The sequence below is a fragment of the Sabethes cyaneus genome, chromosome 3 (genome assembly GCF_943734655.1).
Source record: "Sabethes cyaneus chromosome 3, idSabCyanKW18_F2, whole genome shotgun sequence".
NCBI lineage: Eukaryota > Metazoa > Arthropoda > Insecta > Diptera > Culicidae > Sabethes > Sabethes cyaneus.
Window position 1 is genome coordinate 253,641,717 of NC_071355.1, and position 19,632 is coordinate 253,661,348.

General features: G+C 39.1%; 1 protein-coding gene across 2 annotated transcripts in view; it reads right to left on the minus strand.

Annotated features, from left to right (window-relative positions):
* Positions 1-289: 289 nt before the first annotated feature.
* The window catches only part of LOC128741235 (uncharacterized), a 54,865-nt gene continuing 35,522 nt past the window's right edge, over positions 290-19,632 (minus strand). The window contains exons 1-6 of one of the 2 annotated variants that reach the window (XM_053836883.1): positions 14,911-14,966; positions 9,012-9,098; positions 8,827-8,940; positions 8,678-8,761; positions 3,734-3,841; positions 290-3,661 (exon numbers count right to left, since the gene is read on the minus strand). In XM_053836883.1, the coding sequence (XP_053692858.1) occupies positions 1,686-3,661; positions 3,734-3,841; positions 8,678-8,761; positions 8,827-8,940; positions 9,012-9,098; positions 14,911-14,935 (2,394 nt within the window). In that variant the 5' untranslated portion in view covers positions 14,936-14,966 and the 3' untranslated portion in view covers positions 290-1,685. Of the gene's footprint in view, positions 3,662-3,733; positions 3,842-8,677; positions 8,762-8,826; positions 8,941-9,011; positions 9,099-14,910; positions 14,967-19,632 lie in introns of those variants that run through there. The other variant, XM_053836882.1, reaches the window with a different exon arrangement.

A 19,632-nucleotide genomic window follows, 5' to 3' on the forward strand; every position in this document is an offset into this window, starting at 1 on the left:
CTACTTTGGCCGTTTCCTTGCCACGATGACTAACGGAAAGCGAAATTCATACAATCAGTGTTTTTTTTCCTTAAAAAGTCTTACTTTTTGTGCTAAATTCATCCAATCTTTTTTTTTGCCAACAAACAGAACCATTTTGTTGACAATATTCTGTTAAGGCCCAATAATCCATTTCCTTTACCGATAGGTCGGTACATTTTTGATTCTTCGTTGACATTTCAGTCAACAATGCATATTTTGGAATGTGATAAATACAACAAATAATACGCTTTCACTTTCAATTTATTCCACATATTTATCCGATTATTTCCTCCGCACGAAGCACGCACAAGACGGAACGATATTGAATATTTTCAATAGATTTAACTTTATTCTATTTAAAAAAAATAAGATGAATGACTACTAACTCTAAATTCAATTACAAGTATGACTCTTTCTTCAGTTAATTTCTTCCTAACAGCACTACAAACTAGCGGGCATCACTTATCTCGATAGGGGGGAATGATAATAATAATCATCGTTTAGTAATAGCGATACAAATGCGAAAAAACTCCCACTGGCTGCCCGTGGCCATGTTTCCGCGTCTGTGAGCCGGAAACCGCGAAACAGAACTTTCGCTTCGGTTTCCGAAATGAACACGTGGCAGACACGCTACCAGGATTTGCTCAACCAATCCAATCGTCGTCGTCGGCAGCAGGGCGGAGTTATAAATAGTCAATAAATAGCGATCTTCACCTTCAACTATTTCCTATAACAGTCTTAAACTTAATCTACGATTCATTTGCTTTAGATTCAAGCTGAAAAACTAGCAGTGACACTACTGCCAGCTGGTTGGGTCTTCACTTCAGCATTTACCTCTAGTAAATGTCTTTCAATTGGATTTCCTAGTCAACTAAATGTTTTTCTTCTGATTTCTTCCGTATTTTGACGGCATTATTTTGACGTGTCCCGGTAGGGTTTCGATGAAATTTTGTTAGAATTTTAATAATATGGAGGAATTCGAACTGTCTTGGGTTTTCTTGTGCGGACAGGTTATGATAGCATTTGTACAAAGATTTGTGCTGATATTCCGGATGTTTGCTGTTCCATTTAACCTTGTCTCTCAGTGCCGGTCATAACTAGAGTCCATATTGACTAGCTACTATTATTCTAATCATCCTAACAAACAGGTTTGAGAGAAAAGGCGCATCGCTTTTCAAAGTTTCAATTATCAAGTATCGAAAAAATGAAAAGCAATTTCACGTTCAAATGTTTCTGTGATTGCACTTGTCTCTGGGTTTTCTATGAACCACCGCCGCTGAATCCACTTTCGTCCTGAACCGCTAGACGGACGTTAGCAATAATGGCACTAAAGTAAACCATCTAAAGCGTTTTTTGTTGCTCTTTTTCTTCTCTCAATTTTCAGAAACATATCCCATTCTGAACATGAAGATGCTTCTATCGTCTTCGAACCACTAAACAAGAGGAATAATAAATAGTTCTTACCTCCTAAAAGTAAGAAGAGAAAAAATTCGTTACTTCATTCAACTGGCACCATCTACTTGAATCCTTCACAACAACTTTGGAAGCAAGAATTCGTACGCGATTCTGCTAATTACTTGTCCTGTAAATTCGATTAGCTACTGCCTATCAAATAGCTCAACTGATTGAATTATTCTACCATCCTGAATCGCGCGAGATCGCTCTCAAACGGATGACTTGACCTGTTTTGGTAGCGCATCTTCCACTGTACTATCGTCACTTTCATCGTACTTGAGACTCTCTACGTCGTTCTTCGGGTTGTGTTTGACACTGTCCGATTCGGAAGACCCACTTCCAGAGGCGTCGATGTCATGCTGTAGCAGTTTAGCCGGGGCCAACGTCGTTTCTTCGGCGTCTTTTTTCGTTGAACTCGATCCACTGCCTTCCGAATTGTCAACGTATTCTTCGGAGGTCATTTTCAACACATGAAAATCTCCCGCTCCACTGGATTCATCTACAAACTGAGACTCACTGGTGGCGGTGCCGTTTGTACGTTCCCATTCCGGTACCAGATAGGGCTCACCGGGAGTTCTCAGTTGCTGTTTGGTTTCTTCCTTCAGCCACGATGGGGAATGGGTTGCCTCCGAATCAACTTCAACGGAGGCTTCTGTAGTGGAAGTAGTTGAGTTTTTGCGGTATTCCAGCACTTCTGATAAAATTTTTGGAGTTTCTACGTCCTCTTTGCGGTCACTTTTGCCGGGTGCATTTTGCTGTTCCATCTCGTCAGCAGGCTGGTCTCTTAATGGTAGACTGAAATCTTCCGGAATCGGTTGGAAGCCAGGTTGAATTAAATCGTGCTCATCTTCTTCAATGTATAACTTGCTGTGAGTTGTCATGTCGTCAGCTTGAAGATCCTTTGTCGGTTTAGTCGGTTCGAGATTGTCTACGATCATACTTGCTGCCGCGTCCATTACTTCCGCAGAACTTGCCGGTCCTTCGGTGTAGAATTGTGTTTCATATATCTCATCTCCGGAAGCTTCCGAGCTTACTGCGGATACGTGTAGATCCATCAGTGTTGTACTACCCTCCTCGCCACTTGCAGTGGCTAACGAATTGACCGTCGTATGTTCTTCCTGTTCCTGTCCAGAAGATTTTTCCGAAGATGATCCCATTTGTATGAATTCTTCACTACTAGCGGATAGCTGCTCCAACTGAGTATCGTTTCGTTCCGAACTTTCGGGAGGCCCCTCCGTGTAATGCTGTGTCTCGAAAACTTCACCGGAGCTCAGATTCTCCGTCGATCCGCCATGGTAGATGGTCTCGTAAGCAACACTGGAATCCGCCTGCGTAGACAGCATTTCCTCTTCCGAGCCTTTGAGTTTCATGTGCTTCGAACTTTCCCGATTATCCGGCGACCGGTCGGTAAATATCTCCTGATCGTAGGAAATATCATCCTCGCCACGTTGCAGTCCTTCGACTTCCTCAACCTGAATTACCGTAATCGGTTTTGGCTGATTGTGATCCACGATAACAAGTTTGTCTCCAATCTGCACTACCGCCGGCAGAGGGTTGTCTTTCTTTGTCGAAGACTCCGGCAAATTTTCAGTCATTCCAGTGGTTCTAACCGTTGTGGAAGGCGTAGGAGAGGTTGGTTTTAGACTGCTCGCATCCGACGAACCTTCTGCGGTATCCAACTCGGAAAGGCCAGCTGTTGAACTTTCACCGGATTCGGTTACCTCGGCGGTACCATTCATCACCATGTCCTCGTCCGTGTGACGAACGTTCTTCGCTCCCTCCTCTCCGTCATCGGTCACATTCATGTCCAGGTGCTCTAGGTTATTCGCTTCCTCGCCATACGAAACGGATGAAGCCGTCGTCGGTCGGCCGGTATCCTCGTTGTTGACCGGAGCCACCGTCGTGGTTGTGGACATTTTCGGTCGATTATCGGTCAAACGAATCTCTTCCGGTTTGGTGATTTCCTTAATTTTAATACCCAAAGGATTGTTGTTGGCCGGTGGCATCGGCTGTTTGGGTGTTGTATTTTCACCGACAGCAACTGTGGGGGTCGGAACCGAACCGGATGTCGAGGAGGTTCCATTCGGTTGATTCTGTTCCAACAGTTCTTCCGCTTCGATTTCGGTTTCCTTTACTTCGATGAACTCTTCCTTCGTAGAGCTGGCTTCCGTGATTTTGGAACTTTCTGAAAGAACAATTGGAAAAATGGTTTAGTGTGGTGAAGTATGTGTACGTAGTTGATGGGTGGGATAAATACCTAGAGGAGGACAGTTATCGTACTCGGGGCAGCAACGACCTGCGATGAATTTTGGTTCACAATCGTGACGCTTGTAGCATGACACCTGGCTGCAGGTGATTTCACCACCTGTAAAAAGAAATATTTATGATTACTATTAGATGTACAGAGTACCTATGTATAAGAAACGTATAATATCACGAAAGATTTATCATCTCTAGCCGGAAATTCTTAAATTATCAAAATTAATGTTGTGGGCATGTGCATAATTTAAAAGTTGATGAGTAGCTTCCGATGGAATAATTGGATCAAAGTAAGCCGCGCAAAACCATCATCGTGGTAATTGTCAATTTTCGGTCAATAATATTATCGGTTTTTATTTTTTCTAACCATCTAGCGATAGGCCCAAAGAGAATTGTATGTTAAGGCGTCCGTCAGCGCTAATTTTCCTATAGTGAAATGTTACAGTGATAACAATGTTGGTTGCTGGACGGATTGATAATGCACTGGCGCTTTGTATACCTGCAGGTTTAAAATAGACTCCATAGTGAACCTTAACAACTGCTATCCCTACGACTTAAATATATATTTAGTCGTGTTCTATCACTATCTTCCACCCGTATCCCTCCGGCCAAGTTTTAATGGCCAACGATGTATTAACTTCGCAACCTTCAGAGGCCTAGTGATTCGAGGATAGATAACCCACTACAATCTTCCGAGAACTACAAGCGAATACTGCATGAGCCATTGCTGTCTTCCGAGAAGTAAGGTGCTTCTACCCTCGAAAGGCAGAAGGGCCGCTATCGGCACTAGGAAAGAAATTTTGCCTAGAGAAGTTATGCTTAGATAAATCAAGAGCCCCGTAATGGCAGGGCAGATGCGCTGAAGTTTCAAGTTCGGAGTTACAAAAGCGGGGGGTTTCGGAATCATCCAATATTCTTCAAACGATCAAAAGCGGGAATGTATCCAATTAGGAGTCCCGTGATTGTGGGTAATTCACTACGAGTTAAGCTGAGCAGTTTTTGAGCTACTGCAGGATTTGGGTAGATAAATTGTTGAACTGTTTAGTCTACAACCCTGTATTTGATTTCAACGGAATGCTTTCTTAATAGTAATATCTAGGCGGTTACTGAAGATCAGCCTGACACCAATCAGTATAGGGGAAGAAATAGCATGTGAATAGTGAATGATATAGCGACTGTTTTTGTGGGGTTTATATTAGACCCGTCTTGTAAGCATTATAACATGATGGTGTTTAGAGCTCCTAACAAACAACTTGACAGTACTGCGTTAAACTTTTCTCTGACGATAAGTTCTACGTTGATGGCTTAAGCAATACTCTCATAACAGCTTGATTATCAGGGAGAGAACTCCTTAAGGACATCCTTTGATCACCGAAATCGTGACCGACGTATTTTCCAATGATTGAAATGAATGGTGTGTAATCGCAAGCTCCTTCAATATCAAGGAAAGCACAAAGTGCCGTCTCCTGATATTTTAGTGATTTTCTGTAAAAAAAATGGATAAAATGCCATCCGGACTGGTGATTTCATTGGTTCAAAAAATCTAAGTGCCCATTTGATTAAAACCTCCGTAAACAATCGGCGTACAAACTGAGCCGAGTCGTTTAGCACTTTCATCGCTTTTTTTTTGGCACTACACTCTGCAGTTAAATAAAAGAGAAAAGGAAACAATGGAAATCATGCAAATATATTCTGAATAGCCAATTGTGTTGTATACAGTCAAGGATTGAGGTTTTTTAAACATTTTTCTTAAGTCATCACCAAGCACCAAGTCATCACCATCCGAAGCGCGAGACTATGTGCGACCGCACGGGTTTGCCGGTCTAAACGCCGGCTCTGAGATTCAGATAGGCTCCGAATGTGGGAACTAGGGCGATATCATGGTGCTCTGTATCACTCTGTATCACAAGTACTCTGAAAGAATCCAGAAAATAAGCGATGCTAATCTTCAATACTGCACTCTTAAATGATTCTAGCTGTAAATAGGTCGGATTTAGCTAAAACTTAGTTGAAACTACTCAAAATGCCCTTAAAGTGTACACACTCAAATTTTGGGGAAAAATTTAACCAATTTTGACTAGTTGCTACCGATAATTGAATTATTCTCTGTGACAAATAACGCACTTTTAAGTTCCTACTACCAGTTTTGTGGTTGAAGAACTACTCAAAATCTGAATTTGTACACTTTAAGGGCATTTTGAGTAGTTTTAACCAAGTTTTAGCTACCAACCAATTTACGGGTAAACTCATCTCTGCAAGCTGGATTTTGTGCCGGCCGATCATGTGTGGATCGGATTACGACGCTCAATATAATATTCGAGTAAATCATCGAAATCCAAGGCTGTCTTCTTCTAGTGCATGTTGATTTCAAAAAAGCATTCGACCAACTAAATCACGAAAATATCTGAAACGCACTAAGGTGTAGAAGAGTTCCTGGTAAGCTATCTTATCGACGCTCATTATGAGGCCTCCTGCCGGGTTGCTGCAGGAGTGAGACAGGGTTACACACTTTCACCGCAACTGATCCTCGTCATTATTGACAAGATTTTAATTGGAGCCATTGATAGTAAACTTAAGCGAAGATTGCCCTGGAACCCTTTGACAAATGAGCAATTAATTGACTTCGACCTGGCCGACGACATTATCTTGCCCTCCCAAATGCAATATGAGGTGCAGGGAAAGCTTGATGGTCTCTGCGATAACTCTAAGGCTGCAGGTCTCATAGTCAATGTCGCAAACATCAACAATTCCTCCAATTTCACAGTGGCGGTTGAGGAGGTGACAGATTTTTTATATCCTGGTAGCAGATAACCCTAGGCGGTGGTACCAAGACTGATATAGAAACATGAATCAGGATGGCCAGCGATAATTTTTGAATCTTGGGAATGTTTGGCCTCCATATCAGATCATTTTACCGACCCTGACCCAAATTTTCAATTTGAACGTGAAATCTGTTCTATTGCCTGCGAGATGTGATGTATTTCAGCGGATACAACCGCAGGTCTTCGTCAATCGTTGCCTGGATCTGACATGTTTTGAGGAGAGTAGAGAACGAAATCTACAGAAAGACAGTCAGCTGGAAACCGCAGGGATAACACAGAAGAGGCAGATCTAGAGGCTGTTGGCGGTGTAGCCTAGTCGACTGTATTCAGACTATTGATTCGAAATGCTCCTGGCGAAGATCAAGACCTTGGTCATGGACGCATAAGCAATTAAGTCGTCGGCAAGCATCAGATTTTTTCCCTGGTTTTGGATAAAAATTCCTGGTTTTTCCCGGTTTTTCCTGGTGAAATAAAATTTCTGGTCTTTTCCTGGTTGAGTTGCGACCCTGTGAAAACGTTTTCAACTATCCCATCGGCACCAGGAATAGAGGGGCACAACGTGCAAGATGGCTCAACCAGGTGGAAAGTAATTTGCGACTACTGCACCGTTAGTGCATTTCAGCAAAAACTGCAAATAAAACGGGTACTCGGACTACTCTCCGCGCGGTACAGAGAAATTGCAGATTCATTGTAGGAATCAGAAAGTCAGAATGTTCTAGCTTACCAAACTTATCTACTAAAACAAAAGGATTCAAAGTTTCGGTTAGCATTTGATTTGGCACTAGATTAAGTGATGACTGAGTCCGAAAACTCCACACTTCCCAATACAGTTGAATAAAGGCCCAGACACAATGCATACGGATTTTACTACGTTGCGGATATTTGACAGAAAACCCATGGAAAAACTGTCAAATTGCCGCAACGTAGTAAAATCCGTATGCATTGTGTTTGAGCCTTAAGTTTTCGAGGTGAATAGCCCAATAAACATTTTTTTTGAAGAGCAGTGTATTTAACCATTATACAGCTAATATCCAGTAAACAAGCGCTTGATAAGCTGTTATTCAACAAAAATGTTTGTTGGGAGGTTAATATTCTAACAATTATGTCTCAAGAAAGAGAAAACCCATGAAGCAACTTAGACAAAAATAAATAAAACGTGTTTGTGTGGTAAAAATCACGCATTAGGTGATTGTCCAACACGGAACTGTCGGCATTTTGCGTGTGAGAAAAGTAATATGCAATCGCTTGTATGCCAATCCAAATCGAAAAGGAAAATCGCTTCAAGCGATTAACAACATAGGAGCGATCATATTCAGATTCTTTGACATCACTACTTGTAAGCGACAAATATTTTGTCACGATCTGTACAGATTATGACAAACCGGATATCAGATCATGTTCATTGCTTGATTGCGTTGAGAAATTTAACTAATACAGACGATCGGTTGCGGGCAGTGCGTGCTGCGTGAATCTCAATACGAACAACACGAGTGGTGGTAAATAGGGATACTATCGATGAGTTTACTATCTTGATAGACCTAGATAGGAATTTTTTCGTCAGATTGTGAAGTCGCTTTAAGGTGTAATTAGTCGTCATCGATTCTGCCAATTTCAAAGGCAGTTTTCTTGTTTGAAACCACAATTCTGTTCATGAAAATATATTCGCTATGTTCAGATTGGTAAAAAGAATGCAGTATTTACATTCTCATAAACAGAACCCAGCTTTTGGGCCCAAAAACTGCTTTCGAAATTGGGCTCTTCGACGAAAAGTTAATGACTGCTAGTTTCCCGTTAAGCCTTAATCTGACAGAACCCTATCACATCGTGAGAAACCCAACACTCGTAGATGTGTGCGCTATTGAGGAGCGTACAAGTGCTGTCGGTCTTAGAGGCAATTGGAGACGGATTTAAGATAGAAGGGTCTAAGATAGAACAGTTTATGGTTTCTGGTTCCAGCAAAATACTGATGCCGTTCAAACCATACGATTTTTGATAAAATTAGCACACTATTGCTTTTTTTTAACGCTACGAAAATGTTGAATTGAACCATGACTAATGAAATTGTGAATGTCAAAATATCAACTAACCGAGAAGATTTTTGAATTACATATTTTACTCACCTTGACAGTAACAGGCACGACATGGCGTCTCAGGATCGAACACCTTTTCTCCGTTAGCGTAGGTTTTTCCGTTCCGCTGACATTCTACAAGATAAGATTTCAAATTGAGTAAATTGGTGTTGTAAACCAATAGCCCATATTTTGCTTACCACACTGATAGTCTGGGCAGCACTCCCCAGTCTTCTGAATTGCTCGGCATCCTGGTTTTTTGTCGCACACGATGCTCACCCGAGAAATCTGCGTTCCATCGTACAGACATGTATCTGGTGACATATTTTAAAATATGAAATTTATTAGTCTTAAACACAATCGCATGCATGCAGCATGCACCTACCGATGAAATTGGTAACATTCTGGGCACTCGAGTCCGGAACTTCGCTGTAGATCTCTCGCATCATCCGACGATGTCTGGTCACCGGTCCTGAAAGCACGGATAGAAAACAGAAACCTAATGAAAACCAAATCACCCACACGCTAGAGAATAGGTACAGCAGTACAGCACAAGTGAAAGCATTCGGTAATGCTTTTCTCCTTGGCGCACAAGTGCGCTCGCTCGCGTCGTACGCGTGAGCTTTCGCGAGCACGAGCTCGGTGTTCGCACTGTGAATTACTGCATCGGTTTGTGGAAAAATAAAACAGATGAAAAATGACCGATCATTCATGCTTCATCAGCATTTACATCATCAGGCATCATAAAACTGTGGTCAACCCTCACCGATCTGAGAGAGGCAAGCGTAGAAAGTGAAAGTGGCGCTATTCCTTGAAAAGTCCAAACATGATTCGCTGCATTTGTTCTTCGTACGATTGCGAGCAAAAAGCTGTCCGATTTAGATGACGGAATTGAAACTTTACTCGTTCCGTCATGCAGTTACAGTTGAAAAAAGTTTGTTAATTAAAGATTAGACTATTAGGAAGAACATGCTTTGAATGAGATTATGCAGTTAAGTAGTTATTATTAACTTGAAATGCCTTGCCAATTCGAGTCGACCCGGTGCAGTGGAGTCATTCAACTTCTGCATTCCGTCGAATCTGTAGATTTTTATCTACAACTTGAAACTACCTGCAGCTGCCTATTAGACTACGGAAAAAATGAACGAACTTTTCCTTTTATTATTGCTTTAAAATAAAGCTCTAATCCGAACAATCGTAAACAAACAACGAGTGCTCAGCCGCGTGACAACAGACCATAGGCATAGTAGAAAGGTAAACACGGTGAATGTGGGAAATGCACACCCGACCGGCAATGCAATGAGACCCAATTTATTGCAATTATCTTGTTAGTCGATGTTTTGTTTGTAAAATCTAGAAAAATGTGCGAACACCGTTGCCCATTAACGCTGAATAGATGCATTCAAAAAACCACATCACAATTCATGCGTTTCACTGCGTGTTAGTAAATATCTTCTGTTGTCACGCAAACTTTTCAGTGCATTAGGGCTGGTTAGCTGACATTTGGTTGCCGCGGAAATTTTTTTATCCCACTGTTTGCTGCGACGAAAAATTGTTTCAATGATGCTGGTGAAGCTTAATCACGATTCTTTCATTGTTCACAAACCACTCAAGATTGTCAAAAGAGTGAGCTCATCTTAGCGCATGCAACGATCAACTTCCAAGTTCCGTGCATTAAAAAATGACAAATGAAAAGATGACTATGAAAAGAGAAAATTGACACATAAATTTTATAATAGAATAGTGTTTAGACCAACAATTGCAATTGTTTAATCTGAATGTGCTGAAAAACAAACTGATGAGAACATCACCTGACACCCATCATTGCCGGGTTGTTCAATTTATCGACGGTCGCACACATGTTGATTGCCCAAACCAAACGGACGTGTGTCCTAGTAATTGAGGTCACCGTCACAGATTGCGATTCTATGCGGGGCGCTGCAGCGGCTGTTGAATGACAAACGATTCGTACGCTTGCAGATTTTAAACAACCACCGAAATGTTCTGTACTGTAACTATTCTAGCCCAGCTCCGGCACCGCACCGACGAACCTTGCTTGCCAAGAAACTTGGCAAGGTTAAGCTACTGCCAAAAACAAAGCTTAACTCCAGCCGAAGTGGTCATGCATTTTGGAAACCTGCGAAGTCATGGCCCCGCGCTTTTAGCAACGTGTTGAGCCAAACGTGAAGATACGGATATGAATATTATCGCGTGTAGTAAAGCACATAGATTTCGATGACCCATGAAGATGGGCCCCGGGGAGTGTGGGGTTCGATGGGCAGCACAAATTGGGAAAAATATACTTTTTAATGACTGATTATTTGCCTGTTTTTCCTGTAGGGAATTTTGTGATTCATGAAGTGGCATTCCGCATAAGACGATCACGTGATTCACGAAAGAGTGTGCACTGTGATCGTGAAATCGCAGTCCAACGGTCAAGGAATTCCACTTCATCACTCATCCACATTTTTTTAATTACAATTTCAAATTTCTTGTGCTGTTTTAACAATCCCATTATTGAGGAGATTGAGAAAAAAACTTTCCTGTTTTCAAATTGTTTTTAATAAAATTAAAATTTTACGCAAAAATACTAATCAGAAGAAAAAATTTGAGTGTATAAATTCGCACCCGTTTCGTGCAGATGAATGAATCGAATCGATCAATAAGCTTCATCATCATTTGGAGCTGCAAATTACGCTGAACAATTAGAATTAGATTGGCTGTTAGAATCAAGGCGGAAATCAATTTTAACCATTAACCGGTCTAGACTGGAGCTAATGGGAATAGATGTTCCTCCTCTCTGCTCTGGTGAGAAGGCTTGTTCGGGGTTTCCGCTAAGAACAGTGCGTTTTTTTATCATGCTCGTAATGAAATGGTTTTCGCACAGACTGATGGGCTGCCTAGGCTGGGGCATACTGGGACACGTGTCCCACCTTCTCTGTAAAAGTTAATGCAAAACCAATCAAAATTTTAGTAGCCCAGAAGGTCTATATTTTCAACGGCCACAAATCAAATTCCAGTTTCAAATTCAAAATCAAGTGCAATTTAAATCTAATCTATGTCCAATTTCAATTCTTACTTTAAGTTTAATTTCAAGTCTTATTTTATATCCATTGTCAACTCTAATTTGTGTTAAGTGAAAAAAAGTCATTTAAGTTTAAGTTAAAAAAAAGTCATTATAGTTATATTCTGTTATGATTTCGTTCATGATAACGTGTTTGTTGTTCCTGAGTTACTCATAGACAAAAGATTCCTGAATATTTTTTTTCTTCTTTTAATTCCCTCGTGTATTAATCTATACGCGCTCATGACGTTAACTATTTTGTAAAGGGAGAAAGTGTCTGAGGTGAAGCATGATTAATTGGATAAACTGGAAAATTTCGATATTGACCAAAAATATATTGTGTTATGCAATGGCAGATGGGGCTCACACCCACGCTCTTTTGGTTGGTACCCGAATATTTTACTGAAATGAGACGGTATAAGTAAATATTAATATATAAAAATGAACTAGCGGTGATTTATAGGGATTTAAAGAGAAATTCCTCTAACCCGCCAAAAGGCGACCGTGAGAGTCCTTTGATAAACGGAAAAAGAGTGAAAAACGCCAGAGAGAGGAGTACGAGGAAACTGTACAGAAAAATCAAAAAGAAAAATAAGAAAACGATAATAGAATATATAAACTGATAAACTGAACAGAAACGCAGAAAAAACGGTTACTATCCTACGAGGAAAATTAAACAAGGGAGTAGAAAAAAGGAGAAACGTATACAATAAGAAGGGAAAAAAGAGATAGAAAAAATCAGAAAAGAAATAAAAACGATAGATAAAAGAATAAAACGGAAAAGAAAAACAGAAAAAGAGGAAAAGCAGGACATAACAATAGGAAGCCCGGAACAGGCGAAAACAGAAAACGAAATAAAAAAAGAGTTGAGCAAGTCGAAACGGGACAGCGGAATAAAAAGGGACGGGCCTAAAAACGGAATAAAAAGACGAAACACGGAACAGAGGAAAACCAGGAGTCAGAAAAAGTTCAAAAAGTTGGACAAGAAAAGAAGAAAAGGAGAAATGAAAAAATGAAAGAGCTGGACACGAAAATAGAGAGAAAAAGGAGAGAAAGACGGAGAATGGAAAAGAAAATAACAAAAAACGATTTAAAAACATGATGCATAACAGGACTGAAAAAAATTAGAAAAACATAGAACAGAAAACGAAGAAAACCAAAATAATCAAACAGGAAATACGGAACAGAAAAAAGGAAAAGAAGAAAAAAGAGAAAAAATGGAATGAGAGAGAGATAGAATAGAAATTGGTTTACTTCATACAATGTGGAAGAAAGGAAGGCAAACGGGATATGAGAAAAAAGTGGAAAAGAAGTAAACAAGAGAGAGAAGAAGTGGAAAAACCAAGCAAAACACGAGGAGATCAGACAGTAAAGGATGGAAAACGTAAGAGAAAAAAATGCGCAAAAAGAAGAAGAAACCATTAAGCAAACCAGATAGAATATCAGGGCTGAACAGTAAAGGAGGTAAAGAAAAGAAGAAAATACTGGAGTCAGAAAAGGAAGAAACGTGAACAGAAACAAAGGAAAGACGGGACAGAAATAGAAAAAAAGAAATGTAAACGGAAAATCAGGTAAATTAGGACTCTGGAAAAGCGCAAAAAGCGAGACAGGAAAAGATGAGAAAAGAAACAGAAAAAGAAGAGACAGTGGACAGCAAAAAGAAAGAAAGACCAGAAAGAAACACGGAACAGAAAACAAAAGAAACTAAAAGGGAAAAGCGCGCTTCGAGAGAAAACTCGAAGACAAGAAACCGATAGAGGAAACGAGGAATACGGGAAAAGAGGTCAAATGGAATATAAAAGGAGAAAGATGGGACAAAAAAAGGGAAAAGTGGGACAGAAAATTAAGAAAGGCAAATCAGGACAGATGGACTAAAGAAAAAGGGTCTTGAAAAATGGAATATAGAAAAAATTAAAAATGGAAATGCAGGGAGCAAAAAACAGAATAAACATGACAGAAGAGACAAAAAACTGAGCATCAAAAGGAGAAAAAACGAAACAGACGAAGTCGAAAAACGAGAAAGAAAGATTTAGAAAAATACGAATAATTTACGATGAAAATAGGGAGAAGAGAAGCGAAAGACGGAAAACGGAAAAGAAAATAACAAAAAAAGTGAAAAAATGGGTCAAGAAACGAAGAGAAGCGGAACAATCAAATAGGAAATACGGAACAGAAAAAAGAAAAAACGGGATAAAAGTTAGAGCAAAAGCCCAGAAAATAGTACAGAAAAAGAGAAAAACCGCAACACAAAGTGGAAAAACGGGCCTGGGAAAGAGAATAAACGGAATAGAAAAGAAGTAAAACGTGTGAGAGAATAAGACGAAAAATGTTTCGTTCCCATGTATGCTGCCCAGGTAGCATTGCATGTTCAAATTTAGTCAAATTTAAATCTAATTAATGTCCAATTGCAAATCCAAATCCCAAATTAGTCCAAATTCAAGTTTACTTCAAGGTGAAATTAGTCGTCATCGATTCTGCTAAATTGAAAAGCAGTTTTTTTTGTTTAAAACAAAAATTTTGTTCATGAAAATATATTCGCTGTGTTCAGATTGGCAAGAAGAATGCAGTGAATACATTTCTATAAACAGAATCCCACTTTTGTGCCCAAGAACTGCTTCCGAAATTGGGCTCTCCGACGAAAAGTTAACGACTGCTAATCTCCCGTTAATGTTTTATGACATGAGTCATGTCCAATTTCAGCTCTAATTTCTAGTATAATCTGTAATGTAATTCCAACTTTCTACTCTAGTTCCAATTCTAATTTCTACTTTGATCTAGTCTCAACTTTAATTTTAAATCCAAGTGGACCCGAAAGTCTGCAGTTTTCAGTCTAATCGGCCGATATTTTTGTGTTAAGTATTAATAGATTCGCCTTCCTACGATTATTCACTTGATTTTCCAGGCCAAAACGTTCTTCTGAAAGGTTTGGTGTCCCAACTTTTTTATATCCGGATATGCTAGTGTCACTTTCTAAGAATATTGGATGAGTAAATATGAAATTCATTTCACGCCGTTCAGTTTTCCGAATCAACGCGGGTGACACATTATGCACGTTCACTTTAAGCAAACTTCCAATTACGTACGATTCCCGTACTGAAAGTGGACACCGCGCTATAATTCTCCACAAACCACAAATTGCTGATTTATCCAGCAGTAAACTGAAACGATGCAATCATTCCGCAGACATTACACGGCGGTGATGCGGCAATAGACACCTTACCGGTCGGTCTAGCCATGGCTGGCATATTATGTGCAGTTCTCGCTGTTCTGTGTCCGTTGCATAACCTTGAACTCCAGAACAATCAAGCTGAGCTAAGCGAAAAGCTAAGCGGCGACTTGGCACAAGCGACACGCGACTGATGCAAATTATGGTTTATGAACTTTCTTCTGCCACACGAGGTCACGGTCGAAAGAACGGCCAGTCGTCAGCACTGACTGGAATGATTATGTATGAGTTTATTTTGGGTCGACCTTTGCGTTTATTACCGTGCTTTGATTAGAATCTTTGTTTGGACTACCTAGTTCTATCGATTGTAAAAAGAAACTGTTGTTTAATGTGAGGAATACACCATCAATTGTTTACGGAATGATGAGTGCGGCATTTGTGATCTTAACCCAGTACTGTGACGATTCAAAGTCACAAAGGTATGAAAATGAGCACAAATATTTGCGAATGCAATGACAAATGGTTCAGCATTAAAACCATTTGTGTCTGTCAGAAAAAGTGGTGAATGTTTCCACAGGCTGAGGACGAGTTTGTTTTCTCTCCGCAGTTTGTTTGAAAATAGCGATAATGTGTTGTTGCGGAGGGTCTTGTTGGAACGCAATTCTCTGTGGCCGCGCGACTCATTTCAACCGAGCCGGTGTGTATCGATCGATTGACAATGCGACACTGCGTTCGACCGACTGGTTCAGAAATAGTTTTTTTTTTGTATAAACACCATTGCATCCCGCGACAAGACATAACAAGAAAACAACAGCTTATGCACAAATGCTTTCGCTTCGCTTACTCGCGGTTTTGACCACAGAGAACAGACATCGAACGGACGATCGGTGCCAACTTGGATGAAACATGTGTCAAAGTAGTAAATTGGAAAAATATAATTTGTGTTGCTGATAGTGTTGGAAAAAAAGTTCTCGAATGAAGGTCCGTATTCCATGGATTTGCAAACCGGCAAAGATTTAAAATAAACTATTTACACTCATAACGGTTCGTTGGCTGTATACAAATTTGTTGACTCAATAGTTTCAATGATCTTACTCTGTGGTAAAAAATTTACCTGACAGTAAAGTGAAGCTTTGTTTTTTTTGTAAAATCATAGTATTTTCACGACCAAACTAGTTTTTTGTTATATTAAACAATGACAAGAAAGAGTGATGCGAATACAAACTCACTCAATAAAAAAATATTATAAATTATTTTCGAGTGTCTTGGTAGAATTCACAAATCCATCTCCAAACATTTTCATTCAAAGAATCTTTTTTATATAAAACCACTAGTGGCATGCATTTTCCACACAGCAAGTATAATTCAATGCCTAGGAAAAGTGGGTGAAAATTGCTCTTCGAGTGCTAAAAGTTATTACTTCGAATGACTTCGTGGATTTCGGAACCACGCGTCCGGCTTTAATAAACACAAAACCGAGCACTGATTTACGACTTCACATACCAGTCGCGAACTCGAGTAGATCCGGAAGATACCGCGCACTGTGACTCCGATCAGTCAGTTTACTAACTACCTGACTTAATAAGCAACTAATTGACTAAGTTGATTATAGCTAACCGCTCGTCAATCTAGTGTTCAATCAACAAAAAGATGTGCATAAACTTTGCCAATATAATAACATATTGCATTCCATCCAGCGTTGCAAATTTGCATACACACTCCAGTGCTTACGTATCTCTCCCGCCGCTGCTGCAGTGATCCGGATTTCCACGTTCGATCTATCTGGCGGGAAACGGTCGTAAGGTTTACGATCTCAGCTGTTGTGCTTTTTCCGACGCTGAGAATAGTGTTGAAAATATAATAAAAACGCAATGTTTTAATACGTTCCGGAACTTTGAGTTTTTCATGACTTTTTTGTCAAATTTCCGTTGCAATGTGTTCGAGCCTTAATTTTATTAAGCGCCCCGAAACAGATCAGGGTAGTAATTGTTTTCAAAAACATTCTATTGAAAACTTTCGATCTGTTCGTAAATTAAGTACTTCAAAAATTTATAACTTAAATATGCGAAACATACTAGAAACAATTCGAATTAACTCGATCAATTGAAATAAGATTTGAAATTGGATTTACATTTGAAGTAATTTAAACTGGAACTTTTACTTGAAAGTGGAAGCGAAATCCGACATTTGAAATTGTACTTGAAATTGAATTTGAAATTATAGTTAAAATTGGACATGATCTTGGATTTGATATGATGCTCGAAATTGAGTTTAAAATTGGAAATAAATTAAATTTTAATTGGACTTGAGATTAGACTTGAAATTACAGTTTAAATTAAACTTCAAATTGCAATTAAATTACACTTGAAAATAGGTTTAAAATCGGACATGTAATTGGACTCGACATTGGACATTAAATTAGACTTGAATTTGGACGTGAACCCGAAATTAGACATCAAGTTTTACTTGAAATTAGGATTAACATAATTCGTCTTACTCTGCAACACATTTTACCTCTTTTCTAAACCTTTTTTCGCTTTTCGAGTCCCGTTTTTTCATTTTTTGCTCCATCTTTTCTCCTTTCTGTACCTTTATATTGGTTTTCGCTTTCAATTATCTTCGTTTTTTTGCTTTTCCTCAATTTCTCCCGTTTTTCTGTTCCATTATTTCAGTTTTCTTTGTTTTCTGTTCATTTTTTTCTTATTTTCAATCCTGTTTTTTACTCATTTTTGTACTTTTCTTTCCCGTTTTCTGTCTTATTCTTTTTACTCCATTTTCATTTCCATTTTTCGCCCTTTTCTAACTCTACTAACGTGTCTGTTTCTATTATTGGTTTATTTTTCCCTTTGCTCTACGGTTTCCCTTTTCCCGTTTTTCGCCTTTTTCTCTCCAGTTTTACCGTTTATTTTGGTCCGTTTTGTCCTGTTTTTCTTTTTTTCTTTTTCTATCCCATTTTCCAATCCCATTCCCGTTATGTACATCTTTTTCCTTTTATTTTTCGTTTGACCTCTTTTTTCAGTTTTCCTCGTTTCCTCTGTCGGTTCCCTTCTTCCTCGCTATTATTTTTTTCCTATTCGGTTTCTTTTGTTTTCCCTTTAATTTTTTCGCGTTTTCCTATTATTTCTGTCACGCTGTTTTTCTTTTTCTGTCTCGTCTTCTCTCTTTTCCTCTCTCCTTTTTTCTTTATTCTGCCTATTGTTTCTTCTCTTGTCGTTTTTCGCCCTTTCCAGTCCTGACTTTTCTCTCGTTTTCCTATTTTCTCTACCGCTTTTCATCTTTTTACTTCCATTTCAGAAAGTTTTCCTCTCTTCCAACCTCGTTTTTAGTTTTCTATCCCATTAACTCCTTTTCTTCCGTTCTTCTTTTTATTATGTCTTGCTTTTCTGTTACGTTCGGATTTTCGTTTGATCCTATCCGTATTGTCTATCCTACTCTACTCTACTCTACTCTACTCTACTCTACTCTACTCTACTCTACTCTACTCTACTCTACTCTACTCTACTCTACTCTACTCTACTCTACTCTACTCTACTCTACTCTACTCTACTCTACTCTACTCTACTCTACTCTACTCTACTCTACTCTACTCTACTCTACTCTACTCTACTCTACTCTACTCTACTCTACTCTACTCTACTCTACTCTACTCTACTCTACTCTACTCTACTCTACTCTACTCTACTCTACTCTACTCTACTCTACTCTACTCTACTCTACTCTACTCTACTCTACTCTACTCTACTCTACTCTACTCTACTCTACTCTACTCTACTCTACTCTACTCTACTCTACTCTACTCTACTCTACTCTACTCTACTCTACTCTACTCTACTCTACTCTACTCTACTCTACGATTATGCCAGATTTTATACTGCACGCTAGTTTATTGCTGTCAGTGAACAGGATTTGATAGCAATATCCTCTTGATTTCTATGTGATCAATTTCACCCGCAAATGTAATTTTCTAAAATAAAACTATTTATATAAGTTGTACATGATACTGTCGTGCATTCAGCACTACAGTACTTATTTTAAATTGAATCATCTTCTTTAATATGTTTCTATTCAAAGATATTTAGGAAATTCTCGAAAAAGTGATCTATTTCATCCGAATTTACGGTACGTATTTTACGCGTAGTTCGAAAACAGAGACTGAAAAAGCCTGCAAGTCTTAAACAAAATACGTATCTGTCGCGAATAAATAGTAACAGTGGAATTTAATTTGAAAAAGTTTCGTATTCTACTAAAACGCTTCAAAACCCTCAGTCAATTCACGGTAGAGAAAAAATGGTTTCCAGCTCTGGGTCTGCACCGGAGTTTTCTGAAGACCGAGACAGTACGAAAAGGGTGAAAATGTTGGGAAAATCTTTTTCCAGATTATATTCTTCGGGCATTTGTTGAGCATATTTACTTATACAACAAAAATATGCCCCTTGGTACCTGATCTATGAAGCTTTAATTCATAAATTTGTTTACAATTTACTAAAACAAATTTTGTTGTACTATGCTAACATCGAAAGTAAAAACTTTTGAAATAAGCGATGTATGAGGAATCAGAAAAAAAATCGATTGGAATGTCCTGGGAAGACTGGAGACCTCGAACTTATCGTATGGATATTCGATATTTGGAAAAAACAAGCTAATCTGTTGAAAAATGTGTTGTTGTGACTTTTTTTCGGTAATTGTTTCCCGGACACTTGTGTGTCTGTTCTTAACCCTCTCGAGATGGATTGACAAAGGTGTAAATGTGCTTCTTTGGAACTGGCAACGCAGAAA